At 39.1% G+C, this 24,685-nt stretch overlaps 1 protein-coding gene across 2 annotated transcripts in view; it reads right to left on the reverse strand.

Moving 5' to 3' along the window:
- Window positions 1–24,685, reverse strand: part of dnajb6b (DnaJ heat shock protein family (Hsp40) member B6b) — a 182,000-nt gene that overhangs the window by 109,206 nt on the left and 48,109 nt on the right. For both annotated transcript variants that reach the window (XM_068015006.1, XM_068015007.1), the window contains 6 exons: window positions 23,720–23,829; window positions 20,173–20,232; window positions 16,700–16,804; window positions 13,180–13,296; window positions 11,199–11,340; window positions 10,798–10,868 (listed from right to left, as the gene is read on the reverse strand). In XM_068015006.1, the coding sequence (XP_067871107.1) occupies window positions 10,798–10,868; window positions 11,199–11,340; window positions 13,180–13,296; window positions 16,700–16,804; window positions 20,173–20,232; window positions 23,720–23,829 (605 nt within the window). The remainder of the gene's footprint in view (window positions 1–10,797; window positions 10,869–11,198; window positions 11,341–13,179; window positions 13,297–16,699; window positions 16,805–20,172; window positions 20,233–23,719; window positions 23,830–24,685) is intronic.

Genomic DNA, 24,685 nt, shown 5'->3' on the forward strand with positions numbered 1-24,685 from the left:
ATTCTCCAGCCCAGGGAGCTGTGGAGGCCAAGTCATTGACTATATTCAAAGCAGAGATAGATTTTTGAACTATAGGAGAGTCGAGGTTTATGGGAACAGGCAAGAAAGTGGAGTTCAGGCTAAGATCAGATCAGTCATAATTGTATTGAATGGCAGAGCAGGCTTGAGGGGCTATACTTCCTACTCCTTTATGTTCTGATAGATTGAAAACAAGGGGATACGAGTACAAGTTACTTGAACTTTCGACTAATTTAGATGTCAGAGGTTCCTCTTTTCAAAGAGCGTTATTGACCTTCAGAAAAAGTTACCTGCTTATGCAATAAGTGGCAATACTGCAAGCACCCAAAGGGTACTAGATGAGTTCTTGGCTGAGGTTGATATCACTGCACACAAAAGGTTGCTTGCTGTGCCTCAGTCCTCTGGAACTCATTTTGAACGCTTTAGAGGGTAGAACAAATTTCCTAGAATTATCAGTCCCTGAACAGACCTAGGGGTTTTTAAAAATGTGTTCAGCTGCCTCGCTGGAGATTACATGGCTGCTGTGGATGCATTGGAAGTCATGAAGACTCGTTGCAACCTAACTATCGTACAGGTTTGATGCACCTGTTGGCCTTTTCCACTCCATCAGTTTCATATATTCATATGTCCTGTGACAGGAGGTTGGAGGAGGACATCATTTTAGAATAGTCACATTAGCAAGAGGAGATTAGGGGAAATTTCTTCAGGCAGTGGCTTGTTGGGTACATGGATTGCTTTACTAGACTGGTTGTGGTTAAGGCAGAAGCCATTTTCTTTTGCAAAAGGCAAATGGAAATATTTGAAGCAGAGAACATAAAGCTATGAGTGTGGAGTGGAACAATACTAGACAGGGGCGGCACAGTGGTTAGCACCGCAGCCTCACAGCTCCAGTGACCCGGGTTCAATTCTGGGTACTGCCTGTGTGGAGTTTGCAAGTTCTCCCTGGGTATGCGTGGGTTTCCTCCCACATGCCAAAGACTTGCAGGTTGATAAGTAAATTGGCCATTATAAATTGCCCCTAGTATAGGTAGGTGGTAGGGAAATATAGGGACAGGTGGGGATGTGGTAGGAATATGGAGTTAGTGCAGGATTAGTATAAATGGGTGGTTGATGGTCAGCACAGACTCGGTGGGCCGAAGGGCCTGTTTCAGTGCTGTATCTCTAAATAAAAAATAAATCCAAAACTCATCCCAAAGAGCCAAAATACAATGGGCAGAATGATTTCTTTCTGTGCTATTGTTCTGATTTTGCATTGGCCCAGGCTTCACCATACTATGTTCTTGACAAAAATGAGACAAAAACTTAAATGCACTCAAATGGGTAGTTTCACATTAGATTGTTACAAGTCATCAGTCTCTCTTTGGGACCTCTACTTCATGTGCCATGAGATAGAATCTATAACTGATCAATGATATTGTATTGCAGTTAATACATTTGAAAGGGGTACACAAAACTACTAAATGCCTGCTTGAAATTGGAATTGAAAAATTTAAATTTTAAAAATCATTTTCAGATGCAAATGTTATATCATAAAACTCAAGCCCCTGAAACAAACATTCCAGTTGATCCATAAGTGGTAATTCTGTTCAGTCATTTCCAAGAGTGAAAGTGTCTTCCTAAGTATGGGTACCAGACTCATCAGGGTGGTTACCACATGCTTATATCAGTAAAAGCATTTTATTTCATAAGAAATGAGTAGGACATTCAGCCCTTCGTGTACCTTTACTAGAGATTTGTAGTAATTCAGCTACAGCAAATCCAGACCTTGTAATGAGGGAAAATTGCAATCCGGCCAATAAATACCACCAACTAAGCTGACTAAGGGCCATAAACTATCAATACATCCAGACACCATGCTCAGAATACTCCCCAAAAGACATCATCTCCACTAAATTTTGAACTCATTTGATAGTGAGTTCAAACAATGCTGTAAACACAGGAGAAATTATATACTCAAAGCCATTTGAGGTAGGCAGTTTCTTTAAAACAGACTCATTTATGTAGAACATTTTCCATTCTCATGCCAATGTGATATGCAGCCATCATTGAATTGTAGGCAAAATGTGGCATCCGGTCTGTACATACCAAGATTCCATAAACAGCAATGAGTAAAACTACTAGTTAATCTGTTTTGATGGTTCAGACATAAATGTTGGGCAGGACATTAGTGTTGTGGCATCTTGTACGTCCAACTTAATAGTCAGAACTGTCCTTAGTTTGCCTGCTTTGAAAGATGGTACCTCCAAGAATGCTGAAATCCCTTAGTTAAGGTTTGCATGGGAAAATTGTGCCTTTTACAGCAATTCAAGGCTGGTGCAAAGGTATACCCCCTCGCCCATGTACAATATCGAGAATATTGCCTGGTAAAATAAAGCAAATTTGTTGCTTTCTGTTCCTATATAAATATTTCAGTTGAGATTATGGCAGTGCTAATTCAGAAAACAGATCTATTAACATTTCTACAGACCTCTCAACTCCATTTTCTTGCTATGGAAGAAACCAAGCTTGATTGCCATGATCAGTTAAACCAATCCTCCACTTATGCAAAAAATTACAAATACAGCTAGATCTCCAGTTAAATTACAGGTGCCTCTCATCTGCAAATATTTGCGTATGGAAAAAAGGCCATCCCTAACCAGACATTCCACAAAATGATACAGCGTAATTTATAGCCAAGTTTTTTTACTATCTTTACGGCGTCTCCACTGATGTCAATTTTGTGGGCAAGTATCAGAACCCAGACTGGAGACTGGAAACCCTAAATATTGTATATAAAGAATGACTGACTTCAGGACTGGAGACAGGAGCCCCTGGACATCATGGTTAATGTATCACTGACCATGTCTGGAGACAGGAGCTTTGGGAGGTTGTGAACAAGGTAATAGTGACCAAACGGCTGGTAGCAGGAGCTCCTGGACATTGCAGCTAAAGGGTCACTAACCAAAGGGCTGGATGCAGAAGCCCTTGGGCATTTTGGGAGAATGACCCTAGTGCTGGAGACAGGAACTCCTGGAATTGTGGACCAGTAATACAGACTCCATGGCTGGAGGCAAGAGCAGCTGAACCTTGTGGGTAAAGGGTCATTGACCAAACAGTTGAATGCAAGAGCCCCTAGACAATGTCAGTGATACTTAACACAATAAGTTTCCCAAGACAAAACAAAATCTGGAACTGCAACAAATCAAATGCACTGAAGAGGGACAGCTGTGGGTGGGAAATAAAATTTGGTTGTTTTCAGTTATTCCAAATCATGCAAGACCAAATAAAGAGAGCAAAGAGTGCAAGAAAATGTGTGGAAAATTTGTAGGTGAGAGTCTTCAATAATGGTCCATTAATACATGAAGTAAACACTACACAAATAAAGGTGCAGAGAGAAGCAGAGTTAAGAAAATAACTGAAGGGTCTCTGACCTGAATCATTAACTCTGCTTCTATAGAACATAACAGCGCAGTACAGGCCCTTCAGCCCTCGATGTTGTGCCGACCTGTGAAACCATCTGACCTACACTATTCCATTTTCATCCATATGTCTATCCAATGACCACTTAAATGCTCTTAAAGTTGGCGAGTCCACTACTGTTGCAGGCAGGGCGTTCCACACCCAATTTCTCTCTGCACAGATGTTGCCAGACCTGAATATTTCCAGCATTTCTTGTTCTTATTTCAGATTTCCAGCATCTGCAGTATTTTGCTTTTATTACACAAATAAGGTTACTGGTTTTAGAGTAAGATTGGAAAGTTAAGGTCTTTTGTGATTTCTCTTCATAGGACTGAATATACAATTTAACATGAACATCCATATTAAATGATTTGGTTATTTCAAGGAAGATTGCTCTAGTTAAATACATTGGATGAATTTATGCCAATAGCCCAAAAGATTAACTGTTCAAATATCAAAAGATTAATACCAGAAAAACTGCAGCCCATCTGACCATACCCAAAATTTAATACCCCCTCAAATATTAACTCCACTTCAAATTTCTCCACACTACAGCTACTACTCCACTACCTTTGAACTGTCCATTCTAAATAAAGCAGTTAGACCTAAATTATTCTGTGCATCTTCTGCCTAAGCTCGAAGGCATGATCTCACATTCTAGAGCTTGTGGCAATCTCAAACATATTACTACAAGAGAAGCACTCTCTTCTTATAGTATAAATTTGTTGCTTCCCTTACCATTGGTCTTCTTGCAAATTGTCCTGATGAGTGCGAGTGGAAAAGCTTTGACAAAATGCCTGTTTTCAGCAATACTCAATTTGTAATGTTTGTTTGTAATGCTTACTTGATGTGAAGCTGTTTAATTGGAAAAGCCTTGCTGGAAGATGCTTGATGCACCTAGTCTGCCATCCAGTTGTCTTAACAGATGCATCCAATGTGATGCTTTTCAAAGATTCTTGTCTAATTACCATGGCTAAGCTACTTTCCTCTAAAATCTTTATCATTCCAAAAACTACCCATCCTCTTGGTAAAGTTCCCTTACAACCTGTGAATCTACCATGTCAGCTTATGCTCAAGTCTCCAGGGCACTTTAAACTAAATGCCAAGAAGTGTTTCAGAAAATGATTGAGATAGCTTCTCAACAAAATGTAACAGAACTGAGGTCACTTCCTCCTGCTGTGCACTGGTGCTAAAGAAATAGATAAAATTGGCTGTGTAAACAGAGGTCTAGTCACTTGCTTGGAACTGGGCTTCGTGGCACCTTACCGAAAACAGTTAAGTAGACTTTTGACTAGTGCTAGCCTTCTACCTAGTCATGGGTCATAGCACACTCACTACCCAGTGAACCGCTCTTGAAACATTCCTTACCTAAACTTGAACCCTATCCAAGCTGGAATTAGAATTAGGCTTTTTGGTAGAACTCAAGTTTATGATCAGTCTACTACTTGCACAGACCTCACATCCATCAAGCAGTGAAGTTAGACAGCTACATTGAACCCTGTTGCTGAATTCAGCTAGCACCAAGGCCCCAATATTAATAAGGGCAGGTTTGGACATGAATCCCAGAGACTGCATTAACTTTACAGCATGCAACTTTTTAAAATAAAGCAGATCGCCGCCTGATGAGCTTGATTGACGGCCTTGGCTTTCCATCAGGTGGGAAGCACTCTGGAACCTGCAACTGCTAGTGGGAATGTGGGGTGTCCAATCCCCAATTTTGTGGGAGCAGCACTCCATTTTCCTGGCCTGCAGTGCTGCAAAGCCACTTACCTTCTCCTGAAGCTGTCCTCACCTTCCTTGAGCTGCCAGGTCTCCCAAGGCCTGGGAAAGCCTGCTGGTCAGTGTTAAAGCCACATTAAAATATTTTAAATAGACAACCCACCCTTTGTCCCTCCTCCATTAAGCCGAGTGGGCAGATTGGAGGAGAGAGATTTTTAAAATTTCAATATCTCACCTGACCTCAGCCCACCTTTTTTGGGGGGTTAAAATTCACGAAGTATCACTGGAAAAATCTACATATTCATTACAATTGTTAAAACCAGATGGCTGGAAATTAATTCAGGTGTTCATAAGCATCACCCAAGAACAACAGGCACTGACAAGCAAAATGAAGTGGAATATTTAAAAAGTCAAGAAACTATTGCTAGAATTGTTAAGGTTACATCTATTTTAGCAAAGAATCCAATAAATGGCACCAACATATTTTCCTGTTATGAAGGCTAATTGGTGCTGATGGGGTGGGGAGTCTTCCCACATTTGCAATGGAGTAGGATGATCTAACAGCAACACAAAATTAAGTAATTTTTCCCATAGGATAAACAGGCATGATCCTCATTCTTGTTCGCCATATAGAATGCAACTTCATCTTCCAAGAACAACTTGAAGACAATGCAATAAATTCAAATTGTGTTCCAACTGCTGGAATCACTAATTATATGTAACATTTATGGTGTAGAGGGTGAAGTGGCAAGGTTTAAAAGAGCAGTTATCACCAGTGGCTGTTCACATACTTAATTATAATCCCAAAACTGTACTTATGTCTGGCAGTGTACAGAGTATTTCTATCTGTGATTTGGAACCTAATTTGAACATGGACAAAGCATTCCTTCAATCTCATGGCAAGCTCTTCTGGTGAAGATGCCAAATAAGAGTTGCCAGTAGGAATTTAGCTCTAAAATTGGCCCACTCCTTATGGATAGGAGGCTAGTTTTAAGGCCGATAGCCTTACCTAGTAACAGCAATCCCCCAACTGCAAGAACCAAAGAGTAGAATGAGACGAGGAAATGAGAGAAAAGTGGCATAGAGCAGCCGTTTAAAGAATTTAAATACAGCACATTTATTGTACCACATACTAAAATCAACAGAAATCTGAAAGATTCAGACAAATGGTTTTCTGAAGTAACATGTTAACGTGTCAAATTACTGTATTCTAACATAGCAGGTTAATGAGACATGGGTAACTAGGTATTTCATTTAGCCTTTTATTCATGACCTTGATACCATATTACACCTCCCATGTTTAGGAGCACCTGGACCTCTGTATAAAAGTTGCCAAAATTTCGATGCTGGTCCCAGAATTTCAAAAGGACTAAAGTTGTACAAATGGCAGAGGAGTTGAGACCACTGAACAACCAACCCTACCAGGCAGAGATAGTAATACAGTATGAAAAAAATCTTAAAATCATTCAATACAAAAAAATCACATTTCCCCAACCTCAAAAAAAAAAGGGCACATGGTTAAATCATGTCAAGGTTACAAAGTAGCTATGTACAAAGACCAAAGAGACTGGAGCAGAAGTATTTTCTGATTAGAAAAGTCACAAGCATAGTATTCTTTTGGTTGCTCTGAAGAATTGAGATCAATAGAACGGAAAGTTGTCGATAACTGGTAGTAATAGTAAAATTGAGTTATATTAGGAATCAGAGGGAGACAAAAGACTGCATAGAACCACACAATTTCTCAGAGCATCAGGGATCATTCCTGACGACTGGAGGGGACTAATGTACCAATATTTAAAAAAGGACATGAAGTCAGAATTGTAAAGTTATAGGCCTATTAGTTTGACGACAGTTGTCGGAAAGTTGCTGGAAGGAATCAAGGTTGCCCTTTACAACCATCTTGACAAAGCAGTTATTATGAGCATGCAGCACAGCTTCTGGGAGAGAGTTATGCCTTACCAACCTGGTTGACTTTTGATGTTACCAGGTTCATGGGTGAAGGATCACAGCAGACACTGCCTATTTGGACCTCCAAAAAGCATTTGATGAGGTGCCTCACAATAAGCTGTTACATAAGAGAATCCTGTGGATTGAAGGGTAGGCCCTGGATAGAACAGGAAGTTGGTTGTGCTCTTGTAGACAGAGGACTGTAATTAATGGTAATGGGCTGAAGGGAATAGTGTTAAGGCCATTACTCTTTACAATATGCAGTGATTTAGATGAAGGCAATAGGGGTATTTGTCCACTAGTTTGAAGACATGAAGATCTGTGCTTGTGTCAACCTTTAAGATTACAAACTGATCTAGATGTAATGGGAGATAGATGATATTTAATATTGATAACTGTTGTGCAATGCACATTGAATTAAAAGGGAAGAAAGCGGTGTGTTATAGCACAGAATATTTGTAGTTCCACAAGCAGTGCTGAAAGGCTATTACAAGCCAATAAAATTAGGATGCATAACTAAGTCGAAACAATATAAAACAGAGCACCAGCGTCCCTCTGCAATATACTGGTTAAGTCCCATCAAGAATTTTGGGAGATTAGAGACCCCGGAAGAGGTTCCAGAGGACCACTAGATTAATACCTAGTCTAAAATTCCTGGACCAACCAGATAAGGTCAGGAGCTGGGCCTCTTTACTCTAGGGCTAAAAGGTATAAACTGAGGATAGGTTGTTTAAAACTAGATGTGTATTTCTTTGTACACGAGATTAAGGGGTGATGTAATTGAGATAATTAAAGGAGCTGGTATTGGGAAGAATGAAGCCATTGTTTTCAGTCCCTGCTACAAACTCTGTTCCCTTGCAACGACACCATCCCTTTCCCTGACAACAGCCTGAGATTAAACCAGTCTGTTCGCAACTTTGGTGTTACTTGAGAGATAAGCTTCCTATCACATACTCGTGCCTTCAATAAGACCGTCTATTCCCACCTTTATCACCTGACTTGGCCTGTCTCAGCTCATCTGCTGCTAAAACCCTCACTCATGCCTTAGTTACCTCTAGACTTGACTATTCCAACACACTGTTGGCTACTCTCCCACAGTGACCTTTTGTTAACGAGGTTATCCAAAATCCTACTGCCAGTGTCTTAACTTGCACTAAGTCCCGCTCACCCATCACCTGCGCTTGCTGACCTACATTGGCTCCTGGTCAAGTAACATTGATTTTAAAACTCTCATCCTTGTCTTCAAACCCCACCATGGCCTAGCCCCTATCTCTGGGATTTCCTCCAGCTCCACAACCTGCCAAGATATCTGTACTTACCTTGAGCATCCCCAATTTTAGTCACTTCACCATTGGTGGCCAGAATTCCCTCCTTACACCAGTGTCCATCTTACTTTCCTCCTTTAAGACAATCCTTGAAACCGACCTCTGACCAAGCCTTTAGTCGTCTGACCCATCTCATGTAGCTTGGTGTCATTTTGTTTTATAATGCTCTATGAAATGCCTAGGAGTGTTTTATTATGTTAAGGGCACTATATAAATACAAGTTGTAGACAGAGAAGCTATTTCCTTTGGGGGAAAGCTATAGCAAGGGGCATAGTATTTACAACTAGGCAGTTCAAGACTGATATCAAAAAGCACTTTGCAACAAGGGTAGTTGAAATCTGAAACTTGCTCTTCAAGTGTGGCTAGGGCAACTGAAAGTCTCAAAACTGAGATGGATAGATTGTTTGGCAAGGGTGTTAAGGGTTATGAAACTAAGGTGAGTAACTAGAGTTAAGATTCAGATTAGGCATAATCTGATTAGATGCTGGCCAGGCGCTCCCTGAGCTTGTTGCTACGCCTATTTCTATAGCCTTATGTCTAGAAAAGCTAGGATTTCAGGGAAACCTGATTAAAATATTAGCTGGTAATGGACTAGGATGGATATAGATGGACAGATTGTTAGAATTAGCTAAATTAGGAGAAGGGGACATGCATACAAGCTGAACAAACAACCTGAGATGTCAGGAGACTTTCCTTTGAGGATTGATATTTGGAATAGGTTGCTAGCTCTGGTAGTGGATACAAACTTGCCACAAATGAAGTCAGACAGATTCCTGGAGGAGAAATAAATATCACTGCATACAAAAAGGTAGCTGAGATGCTGGGTAATGAAGCCTAATCATTTTAATCTCAGACTTGGTTTTTAATTGCCTTTGGGCCTTGGGAGACGAGTTTCCCAAAATTCCTTGTCCCCCTAAAATGGCTGATTTTTTTTTTGCCTCTCCCAGGAAACAAGTATTGAGGGTAGTACAGCGAGTTGCAACATAATTGAATGGGACAGACTTTATGGACCATTTGGTCATTTTCTGTTTGTCTTTTTGTATGTTTGTACTATTTGGCAGCACTGAATTTATATTAGCCATTGCTACAGAAAATGTTGTCTACTCCAACACAAACATGGACGTTGGGACTTAAAACTAGAGAATATACTTTTGAAACTGGTTTCAAAATTGTCACCTAAGCAATAGAATGGTACAAGAATTTAATTTAAAGACTAATACTGGCTGTAAGTGCATAAATAAAATTCCCTGTAACCATCTGCCACAGGCATAATATTTAATGCCTTGCTTCTAAGATTATGCAAGTATTTTCCAGTAAAGCAATTAAGAGTTAAGCAAATTCTCTGTCAGCATTAAACTTAATTATGGTTGCATAACATTGAGCAATTGAAATCAAAATAAAAGTTGTAACCTTTCCTCCTAATGAATTTCTAACCAAAGTAAAAGCTTCTGGATCTTTAGACAAACTATGGTCTAACTAGCAGACATTTAGTGCATAATTTGGTATTTGTACCTTTTAAAAAAGCAGGAATTATATTCTGCATGGCAATTAAATTCTCCACCATGTTAAGTGACTATAAGCAAGCAAATGCTAGTAAGACTGCTACAAATAAAATGTGCAAGATTGCAAACAAACTTCAAATCACCACATAAGACACAATATTTTTCCATGCCCTTTTAATGGTTGTGCCACAAACATTTCTTTTCACGTCATTTGTTAACAAATAAAGTTTTCATTCTGCCAGCATCAACATGTTACGTTGTTGAGTGATCAGGTTATAACAGCATAAACACCAACAGTTCCCAAAATATCACTGAAGTAGCATACATGCTAAACTAAAACCACAAAAAGATGCAATTTCAAGCAAAAAATGCAAACGGTCATTAAATATTCTTAATTGTATTTACTAGCAAGTACAAAAAAGTTAGAAAATATTTTAACAGGTTAAATCCTCCAGCAAGTTAGAAGCTAATTTGCATTCAATTAACTAGAAAAATTTGTATTATAGAGTGGAACAATCTCTCTAGATTCAAAAGGTAAATGCTCAATGGAAATGGTTACACAGGAAAGTGCATCAATAAATTCATAATACAAAAAGACAACTCAATCAATACCAGATGGTCCTATTCTGTGGTCCCGTCAAAGTAAACTCCAAGTATGGCATAAACATCATTGGATTATTGGTGCCATAACAAGCAGCAAAACTAATTTGAACTAAACAATGTAACGCATAATGCAAAGTTCCTTCCAGGATACACAAATCTTTTCACCCATGAATGCCCATCCATTTTTATTTGTTAAATATGAGGGAACATTTACTTGTTATCCAACCGTAGTAGCTGCTCCTTACCATTTATTGTTAAAGATTTTAATTGACCATCTTCCTCTACTTCAACTCTTTCTTGACCGTTTTCTATAATCCTGCAAGTTAAAGTGTATGTGGTCAAATTTTAAAAATGCATTCAGAACACTGATATTAAAAATGGCCAAGACAATTTTCTGAGAGAGTAATTTTTCTAATAGGGAAACAACACGAAAGAAGTCCACCACAGAATACATATCTGCTGAAAGCAGTAAGCTTGATGGGCTGACTGCCACACTTTAGCTTTGACTTAAATAAAAAACGTAGCAACTCTGCAAGGGAAGGATTTACTTTAACTATAAAATTCAGTAAACGGATCTAGCACTGAGAACCTTAGACAAAATTTTTCTATATTGAATATCATCCTGAAGCCCATTTTTAAAAAATACCTTTTAGTGGTGATCTTTCTGCCATTAACAAACTTGGTAGATGTTGATACTGATCGGAAATTACCCATTCCACTACCGCCAAACGAAGAGGAGGAGAATGATGCTGTTCCAAGATTACCAAATGAACTGAATGAAGTAAAACCTATAGAAATAATGGGTACGTTTATATAATGCTCATTCCAAAAATAAATATGCAATTTGTTTAGTTGAAATTAAGTTCCATTTCACACTGAAAGTTTATGCATCTAACTTCTCAATATTTACCAGATTCACCCAAGAGAAAATGCAACCCAAACGTAGATTAAAAATGTGAAACAGTTGAGTTTATTCATAGAAAGACATTCAGCCCCTTTTCAGGCATAAACCATAAGATTTTATGGACTGATAGCAACTCAATTACATAACTGATGAGCATGCAAATGGAGGAAAACAATTCCCAGTTGATTAAGGCCAGTACTTCACCATACCAGAGTACAGTAGCACAGTGACATTACTTGATTAGTAATCCAGAGGCCTAAACTAATGATTCCCACCACAGCAGCTGGGGAATTTAACTTGTTAATAAAATAAACCTGGAATAAAAGCTTACCAGTGATGACCATGAAACTATCGGACTGCCATAAAATCAATCTGGTTCACTATGTCCTTACCTACTGTGGCCTGTGTGCGATTCCAGACCCACAATATCGTACGCTTTTAACTGCTCTCCAAATTGATGTTACAAGCCACTCAGTTGTTTCAAAACGGCTACCAAAACAGCTTAAGAATATAACTAACTGTTCATTCACCTTCAATTCAGACATCTGATTCAGATTAAATGGTATACCCAGACCAGTAAACTCTACAAAGACCTTGCCAAAATACAGAGCACTGTCCGGACTAGTCAAACAATAGCCTGGCAGTCATATTTAAATCATACCATTATGCCAATGTCCCAGACTCCTCCACCATCTTCCCTGGTTACGTCCTGTTCCACCGGTGACATACAGGCAGCAGGGAGTGGCCCTCGGAGTCCTCAACATTGACTTTGTACCCTATGTCGTCTCAGCAGCAGATCAAATACAGGCAAAGAAACCTTCTGATTACCACATACAGTTCTCAGCTGATGAGCCAATACTTCATGTGGAACAATACAAGGGATAGCAAGGGCATAAATTGTACTCTGGATGGAGGACTTCAAAGTCCACCACCAAGAGTGGTTCAGAAGCATAACAACTGACCAAGCTCTGAAGGACACAGTTGCCAGATGGAAAGAGAACCAACGTGGGGGAAAAACCCATTACCTTGTCCTCACTAATCTACATGTCACAAATGCATCTGTCCACGACATTGACAGGAGTGACTTCCCCTGCGGAGAAAGTCCTGTCTTCTCACTGAGGACACCATCCATCATGTTGTGTGGCGCTCCCACCATGCTAAAATGGGACAGACTTGAGGCCTTGAATAAAATGAATGAGCCAAACTAAAGAAAATTGTTAGGCTGGTAAATATTTGACAACCTGCACTGGATCACTGTTTTAAGTCCAACTGGGCTATAATCATCCTAGTACGACAAGAATAAGTGACTGGATGATCAAAATACTTCTTGGGGAATTTGCAGGATAAGTGGAAGTTGAAATTAATCAGATCCTCCCCAAAATAATTATATCCACATTATGAAATGAAAGTGTACATTTGCTTTTAACAATACCATTTTAAAAAAAAACAGAAAATGCTGGAAATAATCTGGCAGCATCTGTGGAGTTTCAAACATGTGAAATGAAATACTGCATCTGCAGTATTTTGCTTCTGTAATACCAATATACTCTGTTGTCTTCCAACATTAGAGCTGGTCGACTTAAACACTGCAGCAGGTTCAGACATCAATATCATCCTTTTCTTGTTTTTAATTCATCCTCATGTAACTCTTTTGCTTTACCAAGAAATTCATTACACTCTACTATATGTTTGTTTATTCATTCAGGAGTTAATCAATACTTACCAGGATCAAATGCAGGAAATCCACCAAAAGGAGAAAAGAAAGACCCTCTGCCGCCCCTGCTTCTCTCAACCCCACGTCTACCTCGATTTCCAAAGAAATTGTCAAAGGGATCGTCCACTGTTCCGAAAAAACACAGGCTGGATTGATTAAATCGTACTAATTATGGGAAAACTACATCTAAAGTTCTTGGATTTAAATAACATTTTACAAGTCTTCAGGTATACTGAAAGCAATTTTTAAACATGAAGCATAAAGCACCCATATTCAACAAAGAAGTTTTAGCAGAATACTAGCTCCTCCTCAGAGATGGAATAGCAGACATCAAGCCTGTATCAATATCAACACTCAACATGTTCAAATAATATATAGCAAAAAAAGTGGAATACAATTCAGAGGAGCTGGAGATCTAACTCTACAGTGCTCTGGTCAAATCATACCTCAAGGACAGCGTCCAGTTCTGGTGCCAACAATTGTTTTAGCTGGAGGAAACTGCAACTAATTGAATACAGGATGTCAAACAAGCACTGACAGTACAGCCCAAAGGGGTGGTTGGAGGGGTAGAGCTGGGTGCCATGCAGAAGCTGACCCCACACCTGGGGATAATATCTCTAAGATCATGTATGAGAAAAATGTACATTTGGCAGGATATGTGAAACTGCTTCACAGCCATGAAGTATGTGAAGTTTAGTCACTAGTGTAATACAGGAAACAGCAGTCATTTCAGCACAAGATCCCACAACCACATTGAGATAAAATCAGCTAATTTGTTTTATTCATGTTGGTTGAGAAATAAATGTTAGCCACAAGTGAACTCTCCTGCCACTGGATCTTCTACACCCACTTGAGTGGTCATGCCCTCTTGGTTTAATGCCTCATCCATATAACATCACTATCAATGCATTACTCCCTCAGTGCCAGCCCAGATTCAGTGTTCAAATACTGAACTAGGGCTTGGATCCACGACCTTCCAATTCAGAGGCTACAGTGCTACCGCTGAACCAAAACTGACTTATGAAAGGAATGGGACCAAGGATAGATCTGCCAGCGGATCCAGAAGTAATGTTGCAAAGGCTGGGAGAGAAGCCTTGTTGGCAATCTCTTGACTACAATAGGACAAGAGAACAAAGAATGAGCAATACATGAAATAGACCTCCAGACAGTATGATATGGAAACCTTTGATCAGTTAACAACTAAATGCTGCAATAGTTTGATGGGCCAACATCCCATCTTCCCAGATGAGGAAGCAAAGCCCTATGATGGAAGGTGAAGTCCAATGTAGTCCAAAATTCAAATAGGACCCAGGAAGCAAAAATAATTTCTTCCACCGGCAATATGCAAGTATTTTGCACCCCTCTTAAGAATGGTTCAAGGAAAAATAGGCAATTTAGTGTAACAAATTGCAACTGAAGAACTGTATTCACATAAGCCAAGAGGCAAAGCAACCATTCAAGTTTGGCTTTCAGTTATCTTGCAGACCGAGACCATGAAAATACTTCAACTTAGGAAGTTAAGATTGAAAGAACGTTAAATTCAACAGTTACAAAAACATTAATTTTGGTTGGAGGTTGGAAGAGTTACTAACTCTTGCAAGATTTCCTAACAACTTCCCACGTGACAAGATTAAATGGAAAATTTACATCCAGCACAGACCAGTTGAAGCAAATGGTCTGTTTGCGCTATAATTATATATTCATAATTAGGAGTTTCAACTCAAAGATTCATAAGTTGAAGATCCTCTTGAATTTTCAGATGAACTAAAGTCAAATAATTACAATTCCATGTCAAAACTCTTGAATTTCATGTTTAAAAACTTTAATCACATGCCTCCTGGCCACAGGTATCCAAGCAACTAAAAAGATCACACTTGATGCAAGACTTTTCCTTCCATCTGGGTGAAGATCTAATTTGTACACAAGCATGGTAGGATGCATCTGCAACATAACTCAAGAAAGCAAAAAGCACAACAAACTGAACTTTCAAGTTTTAGTTGCTATCAGCAGACCTCATTTATGATGTTGTGGCAAGGGTGTGGCCCTGCACATATTGAGGGACATTCAGAGCTTCAATCAAAAACAAATAGTTTGTTACAGATATTAACCAGATCTCCATGTGGTGAAACATCAAAGACTGAAACAACTAAGGGCAACTATAATTAGTCAGTCAAAAAGTGATTTGCTTCCGGGTGTCCCAGAGCAATACTCTGCGCCAAAAGAACTATTACTCTAGATATCATGCAGCAAACACAGCTTTAGCAGCAAAAGCTGAATGCATCAATACATCTGGTCACAAATCCGTGGTTTAACTCAAGATTTTACTGAAGAATTGCTGCATAGTTTGGGAAACCATGGAGACACTAAGCAAGAGAACAAAATTTTGTATTTATTAGTACCTTTCACAAGTTCAGGCCACTCTAGAACAATTTAGTCAAATGAAGTATTTTTAAGTGTAGTCACTGACCAATTGGAGATTGCCTTCCTGGAGATTCCATTCAAACTGAAACATCCTCACCTATTGGCTCTAATGATTTGGTCTTCTTGCTGCTCTTATCCTCAAGTATAAGGCATTCCCTTACCAGAGGACAGCAATTAACGGTCAAGTCACATCACTTCCATGCTTCACCAGGAAGCACGAAACATAGTGCAACTGCAAGGTTAAATACTACTCACTGCACATAGTATTCCTTCAAGCTAGCCCAATATTTGAATTTAAAACAAATGCAAGAAATGGGACAAATGGTGCAGCAGCTGATGGAGCATTTTACCATGTTACAAGTGCACAATAAAAAGGAGAATGTGTGATTAACACTCCAGTAGAGAATCTTGAAGTTGTGATTAGTTGCAGAATTTGAGCTTAACCCAGTGGCATGTAGAAAGTGCCAATCAGATCTGTAGGTGAGTGCAGTAACAGTATGACTAATGAACTATAAACTTAAGTTTTACAAATAGCCTTAATCCTAAGGAGAACTGCAGCCATATAAAATATATTTGATAAAATTACAAGTTATTACAAGTTTGATAAAAGTAACAAATCAGCTTCTAGCACTTTTACATTCCTGTCTAAACATGAAAAGTGATTTAGTTCAATACTTCTCACTGTATAGGAATTTCACACATTAGTACAATAGCACAATATCACACTTCACCAGTTAACTGAAATCCTTGCATTACAAGAGCTAGTACAAGATTTGTCTGCAAAGTGAATGTGTGGGTACAACAGCTAATGATTATTTCACTGCACCAGCAATGCAGAATCCTGGACAACAGCTTGAGAATTGCAAATCAGTTTTTAAAATCTGGAAATAAAAACTCTTAAGGAAGGAAACCGACCATCCTTTACCATGGTTGACTCAACATCCTTCTGAAGTGGCCCTGTAAGTTACTCAGTTGTATCACCATCCTCTCTGGAAAACTTGGGATGGGCCACATATGCCATCTTACCCACTGCTGCCCATTCAAGAATGGGTGTAAAAGAAAAGGATACACACATTTTTAAAAAGATTCATCTTAATAAATTACTTACTGAAGAAATCTGCAAAGGGATCCCTGCCTCCAAAGAATTCCCTAAAAACATCTTCAGGATTGCGGAACGTGAAGCCAAAGTCGAAGCCTTCGCCATAATGACCACCTAAACCAGAGGGGGGGGAAAACGACAGACAAAGATGTCAAATTTTGAAGTGCTAAGAAATCATTCCAGCCATTAAATGCCATCACCAGCCGTTTGAGTTCAAAACTCAATTGCAGAGTGTCTTTCAGAGCGTGTTTTAATCGAGCCTTCGATACTTAAAGAATTTCAGTAAAGATCCCTATGAAAAGATGGCATGAGATAGTTTGGTAATTAAGATTCAATGCATTATACCATGAAAAGAGAAACCTGTATTCAAATTCGGTTTGCATTCCACTTTAGAACGAGTGCGCACAACATATTGAACTCATTATGGATACACCAGTGACTTTACCACCTCCTCCACTCCCCTCACCCAAAAATGTTTCACCATCACCAATGGCTAGAAAAGGCCATTGGTGATTCAGTCAACAGCAGTCAAACAATTACATTTCTGCTCTAAACAGCAGAGAAAAGTGCCTTTAGGCGCATTTCTGGACCTGGAGATGGGGCACCAGTTTTTTTTTTTTATAAATTGTTTTGATCTGGTTTGAGAAGTAAATGAAGCAAACCAACAGGTGGGAACTGGCACAAACCAGCAGCATGGACAGGTGAAGCCAAATTTCTAAATTAAACTCAGTCAAACTGCTTCTTTTATTGACAGTATGCATGCAGACACAGGTTGACTGCAGGTCTGTGGTTTATTTTGGAACTGCTGTTGCCCTCCTCCTCACCAGAAAAGAAAATGGGTTTTTAAAATGTCAGTTTGGTAGTAAACATAATTCTGGCCTTCTCATAGTTAAGTGTCTTCATTTATACAGATTGTTTGCACTTATGTTTAGTTGGAGCACCAACAATCTCAATTCTGACCATTGCTTAGAAAAATATGACTCCAAATCAAACCCTGTTTGAAGTTGCAATGCAATTCTGTAGATACTAGCCTACATCAAACAGCAGCATAGAAAATTGGGCAAGAGGTTCTAAAAAAAAAACACCATTCAGCTGACATATTCCAAAGGAATAAACTTAAATCACTTTGGATTTTAATAAATACTTTATCCATTACATTTATAGTCTTTAAAAACATCAGATGTAATATAGCATCTAAATAGAGCTGGAAACTTTGTAACACCCATTAAAACCGACAGTGATGTGTGCGCATGAAGAATTTTAAAACTGGCAGTGGTCAATTTACTTTGTGGCTGGAGAAGGAAGCTTAGGTCACAAAAAACTGCAACAGTTGTTTTCCAAAAAAGTCAGTATTTAAAACAAAATTTAAAAAAGGGAGGCAATATCACAAAAATCACAGCAATTGCAGAAAATGTCACTTACTTTCAGCTATGAGTTAAGGTTGCATTTATAATAACCAAACTGAAGCTTTTCAGATGACACCAAATGCATCAAGCAATCAGCTGAGCCATATGAAGATGTCAACGCGAAGTTAGCTGATTTTAATTCAGCAATTGAGATGGTCAGGGTGGGGGCCAACAATAGTCCACAGACAGGGGAAGGAAATAAATTAACAGGGTTCCCAATACTCAGTGACTTCTACTGGAAGAAAAAACCCTTTCTTACCACCTCCCCTCGCCCAAAAATGTGTCACTATTACCAATGGCTAGAAAAAGTTCATTTGTAAGTATTCAGCCAAACAGCAAACAATTACATTTCTGCTCTAAACAGCAGTGAAAACTACCTCTAGGTGCATTTCTGAATCTGGAGACAGGGGCACCAGTTTTTTTTTTTTTAAACTTTTATTGAAAATGAGGGCTGTTATCTGTGGTGGTATTAAGTCAGGCAAAGGTTCTCATTAGGTAGTTCACAGAAGTGCATTTATTTTTTTTTATTTAGAGATACAGCACTGAAACAGGCCCGTCAGCCCACCGAGTCTGTGCCGACCACCAACCACCCATTTATATTAACCCTACAGTAATCCCATATTCCCTATCACCTCCCTACACTAGGGGCAATTTACAACAGCCAATTTACCTATCACCTGCAAGTCTTTTGGATGTGGGAGGAAACCGGAGCACCCGGCGAAAACCCACGCAGACACGGAGAACTTGCAAACTCCGCACAGGCAGTACCCAGAATCGAACCCGGGTCCCTGGAGCTGAGAGACTGCGGTGCTAACCACCCGCATTGATGATCATATCTACATAACTGGATCATGATCTAAATACCTCAAACAGGCTCCATAACATGTGAAATGCTCTACTGAACACTGAAGGGTAGACACTTGAAAACATTCAGGACCTCATGCATTCTTGCTCAATACATGGTAGCAGCACACTGTTCAACAACTTCTTTTGTGCCGGCATTCAAAAATCACTTTTACAAGTTGAAAATGGGATCCCTAAAGTGGGAAGTATTCCACTAAAATGGTTTACATACCTGATTCGGCATTTATTGCGGATGGGTTTAAACAATAGTGAGCGTGTGGTGAGCATTAACAGTATTTCCCACCTCCAAAGTTTATTTTCAGCAAATGCTGCTAAGCTGGAATAAATAAGGTAACTGAAAGCTTGAAGAACCAGAGTTCTTTCAGTTCCTTACCTGGCTTGATGAGCATTGGCACTTGCTACCCCAGATTTTGCAGGAAGAACAGAGAGACTATTAACGCTCATCATCAAGGAGTAAACTGGAAAGAAACTTCCAACACTGACAGGCAGTTAAATGTGGAAATCAGGAAGTAGCTGTCTGATTTTCCATGTGCCCCCAGAAGCTTCGTTCACTGTTGCCTCGCTGAGACGTGCATGCATTGAAATGCATAAGGTGTAAAGTTGCACTTATTCACTAGATAAGCCCAAAAAAATGTGACTTGCGCATTTAAGTGCAAGTGAATTTTTAGCAGTATATTAAGTCTCAATTTCAGTAAAACTACCTCCCTGGCATTGTACATTTACAATTTTGGAGTCTAATTTCTTCAGATTGTTATGACATTTTTAATTTCCAACCATAAATACACTCAATCCTATCATTTTCCCTTTCTATAATTTTTACATTGAATTAAATATTGAAATTTACACTTCCTTGTTCAGAAGCTGCTTGACACAGTAAGGATTCTTCAATTTGAGTGGTTGAGTTGACATTGTTTGCTTGCCCTGTTCAAGTCCCAAATTCCCTATGTGCTGTTTTGACTGTCTGATCACAGCAAACAGTGTAAAAGCCCACAAATTCTGTAAGCATAATGAACAGCAAGTGCCATTTGCTTACCACAAAACCCAGGCCAATGTTTACAACCAAACCCAGAAATGATTTTAGCACGTTAAACCGCAAGAAAGTACCTTAATAGCAAGACTCACTTTAGTACCATGCTAAACAAATATGGCAATATGATGTAAAAGTAATAATTTGATCAAGTTTTCAACCATTTTAAAACTAGGGCTGCTTACCTCCACCAGCATTCGTCAACCCTTCTTTTCCATATCGGTCATAGATATTGCGTTTTGAGGCTGGGTAAAAAAAAAGTTCCCATTTTAGTACTGAAGACAGTAATTACTGGTCAAGGATGTATAACATTGCAAAATTATACATCATGAGTTATTTTTAGTAGCAATCCATAATAGCTTTAGAATCAGCTCTCTACTGCTCCATGCCCTTAGATAAAATGAAAAGTTTTTCAGATATGACAAGAAAAAAGTGCACTATGCTCATGGAGGTTTCTGATAGTTCACTGCACCTATAAGACTCTGCCTCTATGTAAATTTGCTGTGAATCACCCGTGTGGATTATGTGCCAATTTTTCCAAAGAAAAGGACCTTAAAGTTTGGCTCAACAGCAGGAAAAGCAGCATGTGATACAGAGCAAAGCGATCCTACAACCAACAGATCAGATCAAAGCTCTGCAGTCCTACCACATCCAGTCATGAATGGTGATGGACAATTAACTAATGGAGGAGGAAGCTCCACAATCATCCCCATCCTCAATGGTGGGTGAAGTCCAGTACATCAGTGCAAAAGACAAGGCTAAAAACATTTGCAACCATCTTCAGCCAGATGTCCTGAGTGGATGATCCATCTCAGTCTCCCCGAGGTCCCCTGCATCAGAGATGCCAAGCTTCAAATAATTCGATTCACTCCACATAATAAAGGTAGCAGCTGAAGGCACTGGATGCAGCAATGGCAAAAGGCCTCAACAACATCCAGGCAATAGCACTGAAGACTTGTGCGCCAGAACCAACAGTACCTAGCCTAAAGTGTTCCAGAACTGCAGCATTGACATTTACCTGACAATGTGGAAAACTGCCAGTTACGTCTGGTGCACAAAAAAACAGGACAAATCCAATCTGGCCAATTACCAGCCCAGTCTACACTCAATCAGCAAACTGATGGAAGGTGTCATCAATAGTGCTCTCAAGTGGCAGTTACTCACAACGTGCTCCCCAATGCACTGTGTGGGATCCGCCAGGGCCACTCAACTCCAGACCTCACTAGTCTTGGACTAAACATGGACAAGAGCTGGATTCAAGAGGTCAGGCAAGAGTGACTTCCCTTGACATCAAGACAGCACTTGGCCAAGTGTGGCATCAAGAAGTCTTAAACCTGAAGTCAAGGGAATCAGTGGGAAAACTCTCCACTAGCTGGAGTCATAACTAGCACAAAAGGAAGATGGTTCTGGTTGCTGGATGCCAATATCATTCCTTCACTGTTGCTGGGCCAAAATCCTGGAATTCTCCAACATAGTGGATGTACCGACACATGGACTGCAGCAGTTCAAGAAGTCAGCTCACCATCACCTTCTCAAAAACAATTACAGATGAGCAACAAATGCTGGACTTGCCAATGGCACTCAGATCCCATGAATGAATTTTAAAAAGTTATGAAGCATGGATGAAATTACAAATACAACTGACACTTAACTGGCTTGGTGGTGGTAGATGCTGGACATTTTTGCAGCCATCTACCCATTTCCTGAAGAATGGTGAACCAGGATAGTTCAGAAGTGGGAAAACAGGAGATTTAACCTAATCCACTAATTTAGTGTTTACTGCTACATAGCAGTGCATCAACTAGTGTGTGCGCTAATTGCAAAATGTTGCAGACAAAGCTGAAGTAATTCTCATAGTACTTCACAAAATTCTTTAAACTATAAATATAGCAGATCGTGTTTTAACTAGAAATTCTCAGCTGAAAACTTAAGAATTCAATTTGAAGAAAAATCCTCAAATTTTCAATCATCTGAAGTGCATCTAACGAACATCTATCCAAATATTCAGTGAATACTATTCACATACACACAGCAATTGGGTACAGAAAAGTTGTGTTTCCTGCATCAACAAATCAAGTCTCAAAAGGGACACTGTTATATTAGAGATAAGGTGCAATATTGCATGATTTTACATAAGCTATAAATTTTAAAACAGTTTTTCCTTTGAGTGTACAGATTCATTAATATGGATTTTAAATCATTTACATGGTGAACTGATTAATTAGCACCCAAAGACCAAATCTGTAGTTTGTATTTGAATAGCGTTCTCATGTAGTTTTATTGAACGTATACAACATTGTCCATAGTCATTGAAGATGAATGCATTCATGTAGATTTATGGTGCTTTAAAGTTTATCCAGTTTTGGGCAGCACGTGTTTAAATTTACCAGTTGGGCCTCAAGAACATTACAGCATTAGTAATCAGTGAGCAGTGAAAAGCCAAAAATGAGTAATTTTAAGCATAACTTATTTTGGCTGTCAACCCAATGGTTGAACCAAGACAACAGAAAACTAGTCAGCACTTGCATTGTAAATTACAGTGCAATGCGCATATAAATTTGTAGTTGTTCTTGCTTGCTACCTACCTGTGCTCATAATGAACATTTTCAAATAGGTATTTGAATTGAAAGCTATATTGCTCACTTAACACTGAACATATCACCAGTTTAGAATGTTGTATGCAATAACTTTCTGCAATGCAGGGCACTTACAAGACAGCCTGGTGAGGGGACAAAATCTAAACCAGTCTTAAGGCTGGCAGTTACTTGCCGATTTTCTCACTTGATTATTTATCGCTGAATTAAAGACAGTTAAACCTACATTGGAAATTACATCTAAATCTAGGAACTGACAAGAAGCTGGATGGTGACTCTCACAACCTAAATATGAGACAGGAAATAGCTGCAGCACCAATTTTAGGAATATGACCAAAAACAGATGATACTACAAAAATAAATATCCTTCTAGCTCTCTCCCTAGGAGAAGTAACCATAGGAAGGATTAGTAACAATAGTGTGCATCAAGGAAGATTTGAATGTGTGGAACAGAGGGAAAGATCATTTAAGACAGCTGGAAAGCAGGCGATAGTTGTACTTGCTGTAAGTCAGTGAGTGACAATTTATGACAAAAATGAGATTCAACCCTGCACTGAACAAAAACACCAACACATAATGCCTAGCAAGCTGCTATTCTACACAGGCTGACAAATTTGTGATGTGTTGCCTTGATGGGGTGCTACAAATTATGCTGCCAAGTCTCCATTAACATTGTTCAGACGTTAACCATTAGGAGGCAGTGATGCCATTCTTTCATTCTTGAGCATTTGGGATGGTGGAACAGGGTTCTTGGCTACTGCGCAACATTACCCACAGAAGAGCAATGTGATCAGAAACTTAATGCTTGGAAAAACTGTCAATGCCAAGACAATTTCTATTTCATTACTGCCAACCACACAAACTTCAATGTGTGGTTCAAAGTTTTGTCTGGCTTGCAATTTTAATAAATTATAATAGGATGTTAATTTAATTCAAGATGGCAACATTCAGCAACACCAAGCCAGTTTCCATACCAGGAGAAATTAACACTCTTTAAGGTTGCTGTTATTTGAACTTAAATGCTTTTAATTATCAGGAAACTGAAAAACAGCAATAATTCACATTCTGTCCACAGAGCTATCCAATTAGAATTACATCACCTTAAAGTTTCAGACTAAGTATATCTAACAATACTTACAATCAGAAAGAACTTCATACGCTTCTGAAAGTTGTTTAAATTTGGACTCTGCCTCATCCTTGTTGTCAGGATTCTTATCAGGGTGCCATTTCAATGCCAGCTTGCGATATCTTGAAAAATGTAACCATCAATTGATACTTTTGCTTGCTTACAAGTGCAACCATTGAGTTAGACCATTTAAGCTGTACAGAATTAAAATATGCCAGTTCTATGTGCATAGTAAACTTAACTGGTTCATAAATAAAATCCAATGTACAGATGGGAGGATAATTTTATGACATCTAAATTGTATATCCTGAATCAGATTTCCTGGCAACCTATCCACAGAGCCATTTCCCACCTTTGTTACAAAACTCAGAATGCACTGAATTATAAATAAGATTGTTCCATAAAGCTGTGTTCAAGTAAGTTTTAAGCTAGGAGCTGGTTGAAAATTCTTACATTTACAGCAACCAAAGCAGACCATTGCAGGTGACTTGCTGGAGCACAGCATGCTTAAGTTATTCAGCTATGAAATGTATTGCACATCACACTTCTCCCATGCTGCCATTGCAGCCTTTTCTACTAGAATGTATGGGAGAATAACCCAACAATTTTAATCCAAATACCATTGCACCTGCCTCTTGACCAAGGATGCTGCAAAGATACACATTTGATTGTTGCATAGCCCAATTAAGTGCACTTCAGTGCATGCATAGAGTTCTACTCAAGATACCAATGAAATGTTAATATCTAATTGCCTGTTTAATAACAAGGTGCTCCAGCATACTATTTTAAAATTGGAAAGCTCACCTTGTACTGGTTATAGTAAAAGTTAAAACAAAGGGAAGCTATCACCAGGAGGAAAATCTACTATGCAACTGGCTCTGGTACATTTAGTCTCATTTCAGTATGAAGTATAGCTCTGCATCATTGGTGGTAATTTGGGGAGGCAGGGTGCAAAGGGGGGGGGGGGGGAAGAGTGAA

Source organism: Heterodontus francisci, chromosome 2 (assembly GCF_036365525.1).
Source record: "Heterodontus francisci isolate sHetFra1 chromosome 2, sHetFra1.hap1, whole genome shotgun sequence".
In the NCBI taxonomy this organism is placed as follows: Eukaryota; Metazoa; Chordata; class Chondrichthyes; order Heterodontiformes; family Heterodontidae; genus Heterodontus; species Heterodontus francisci.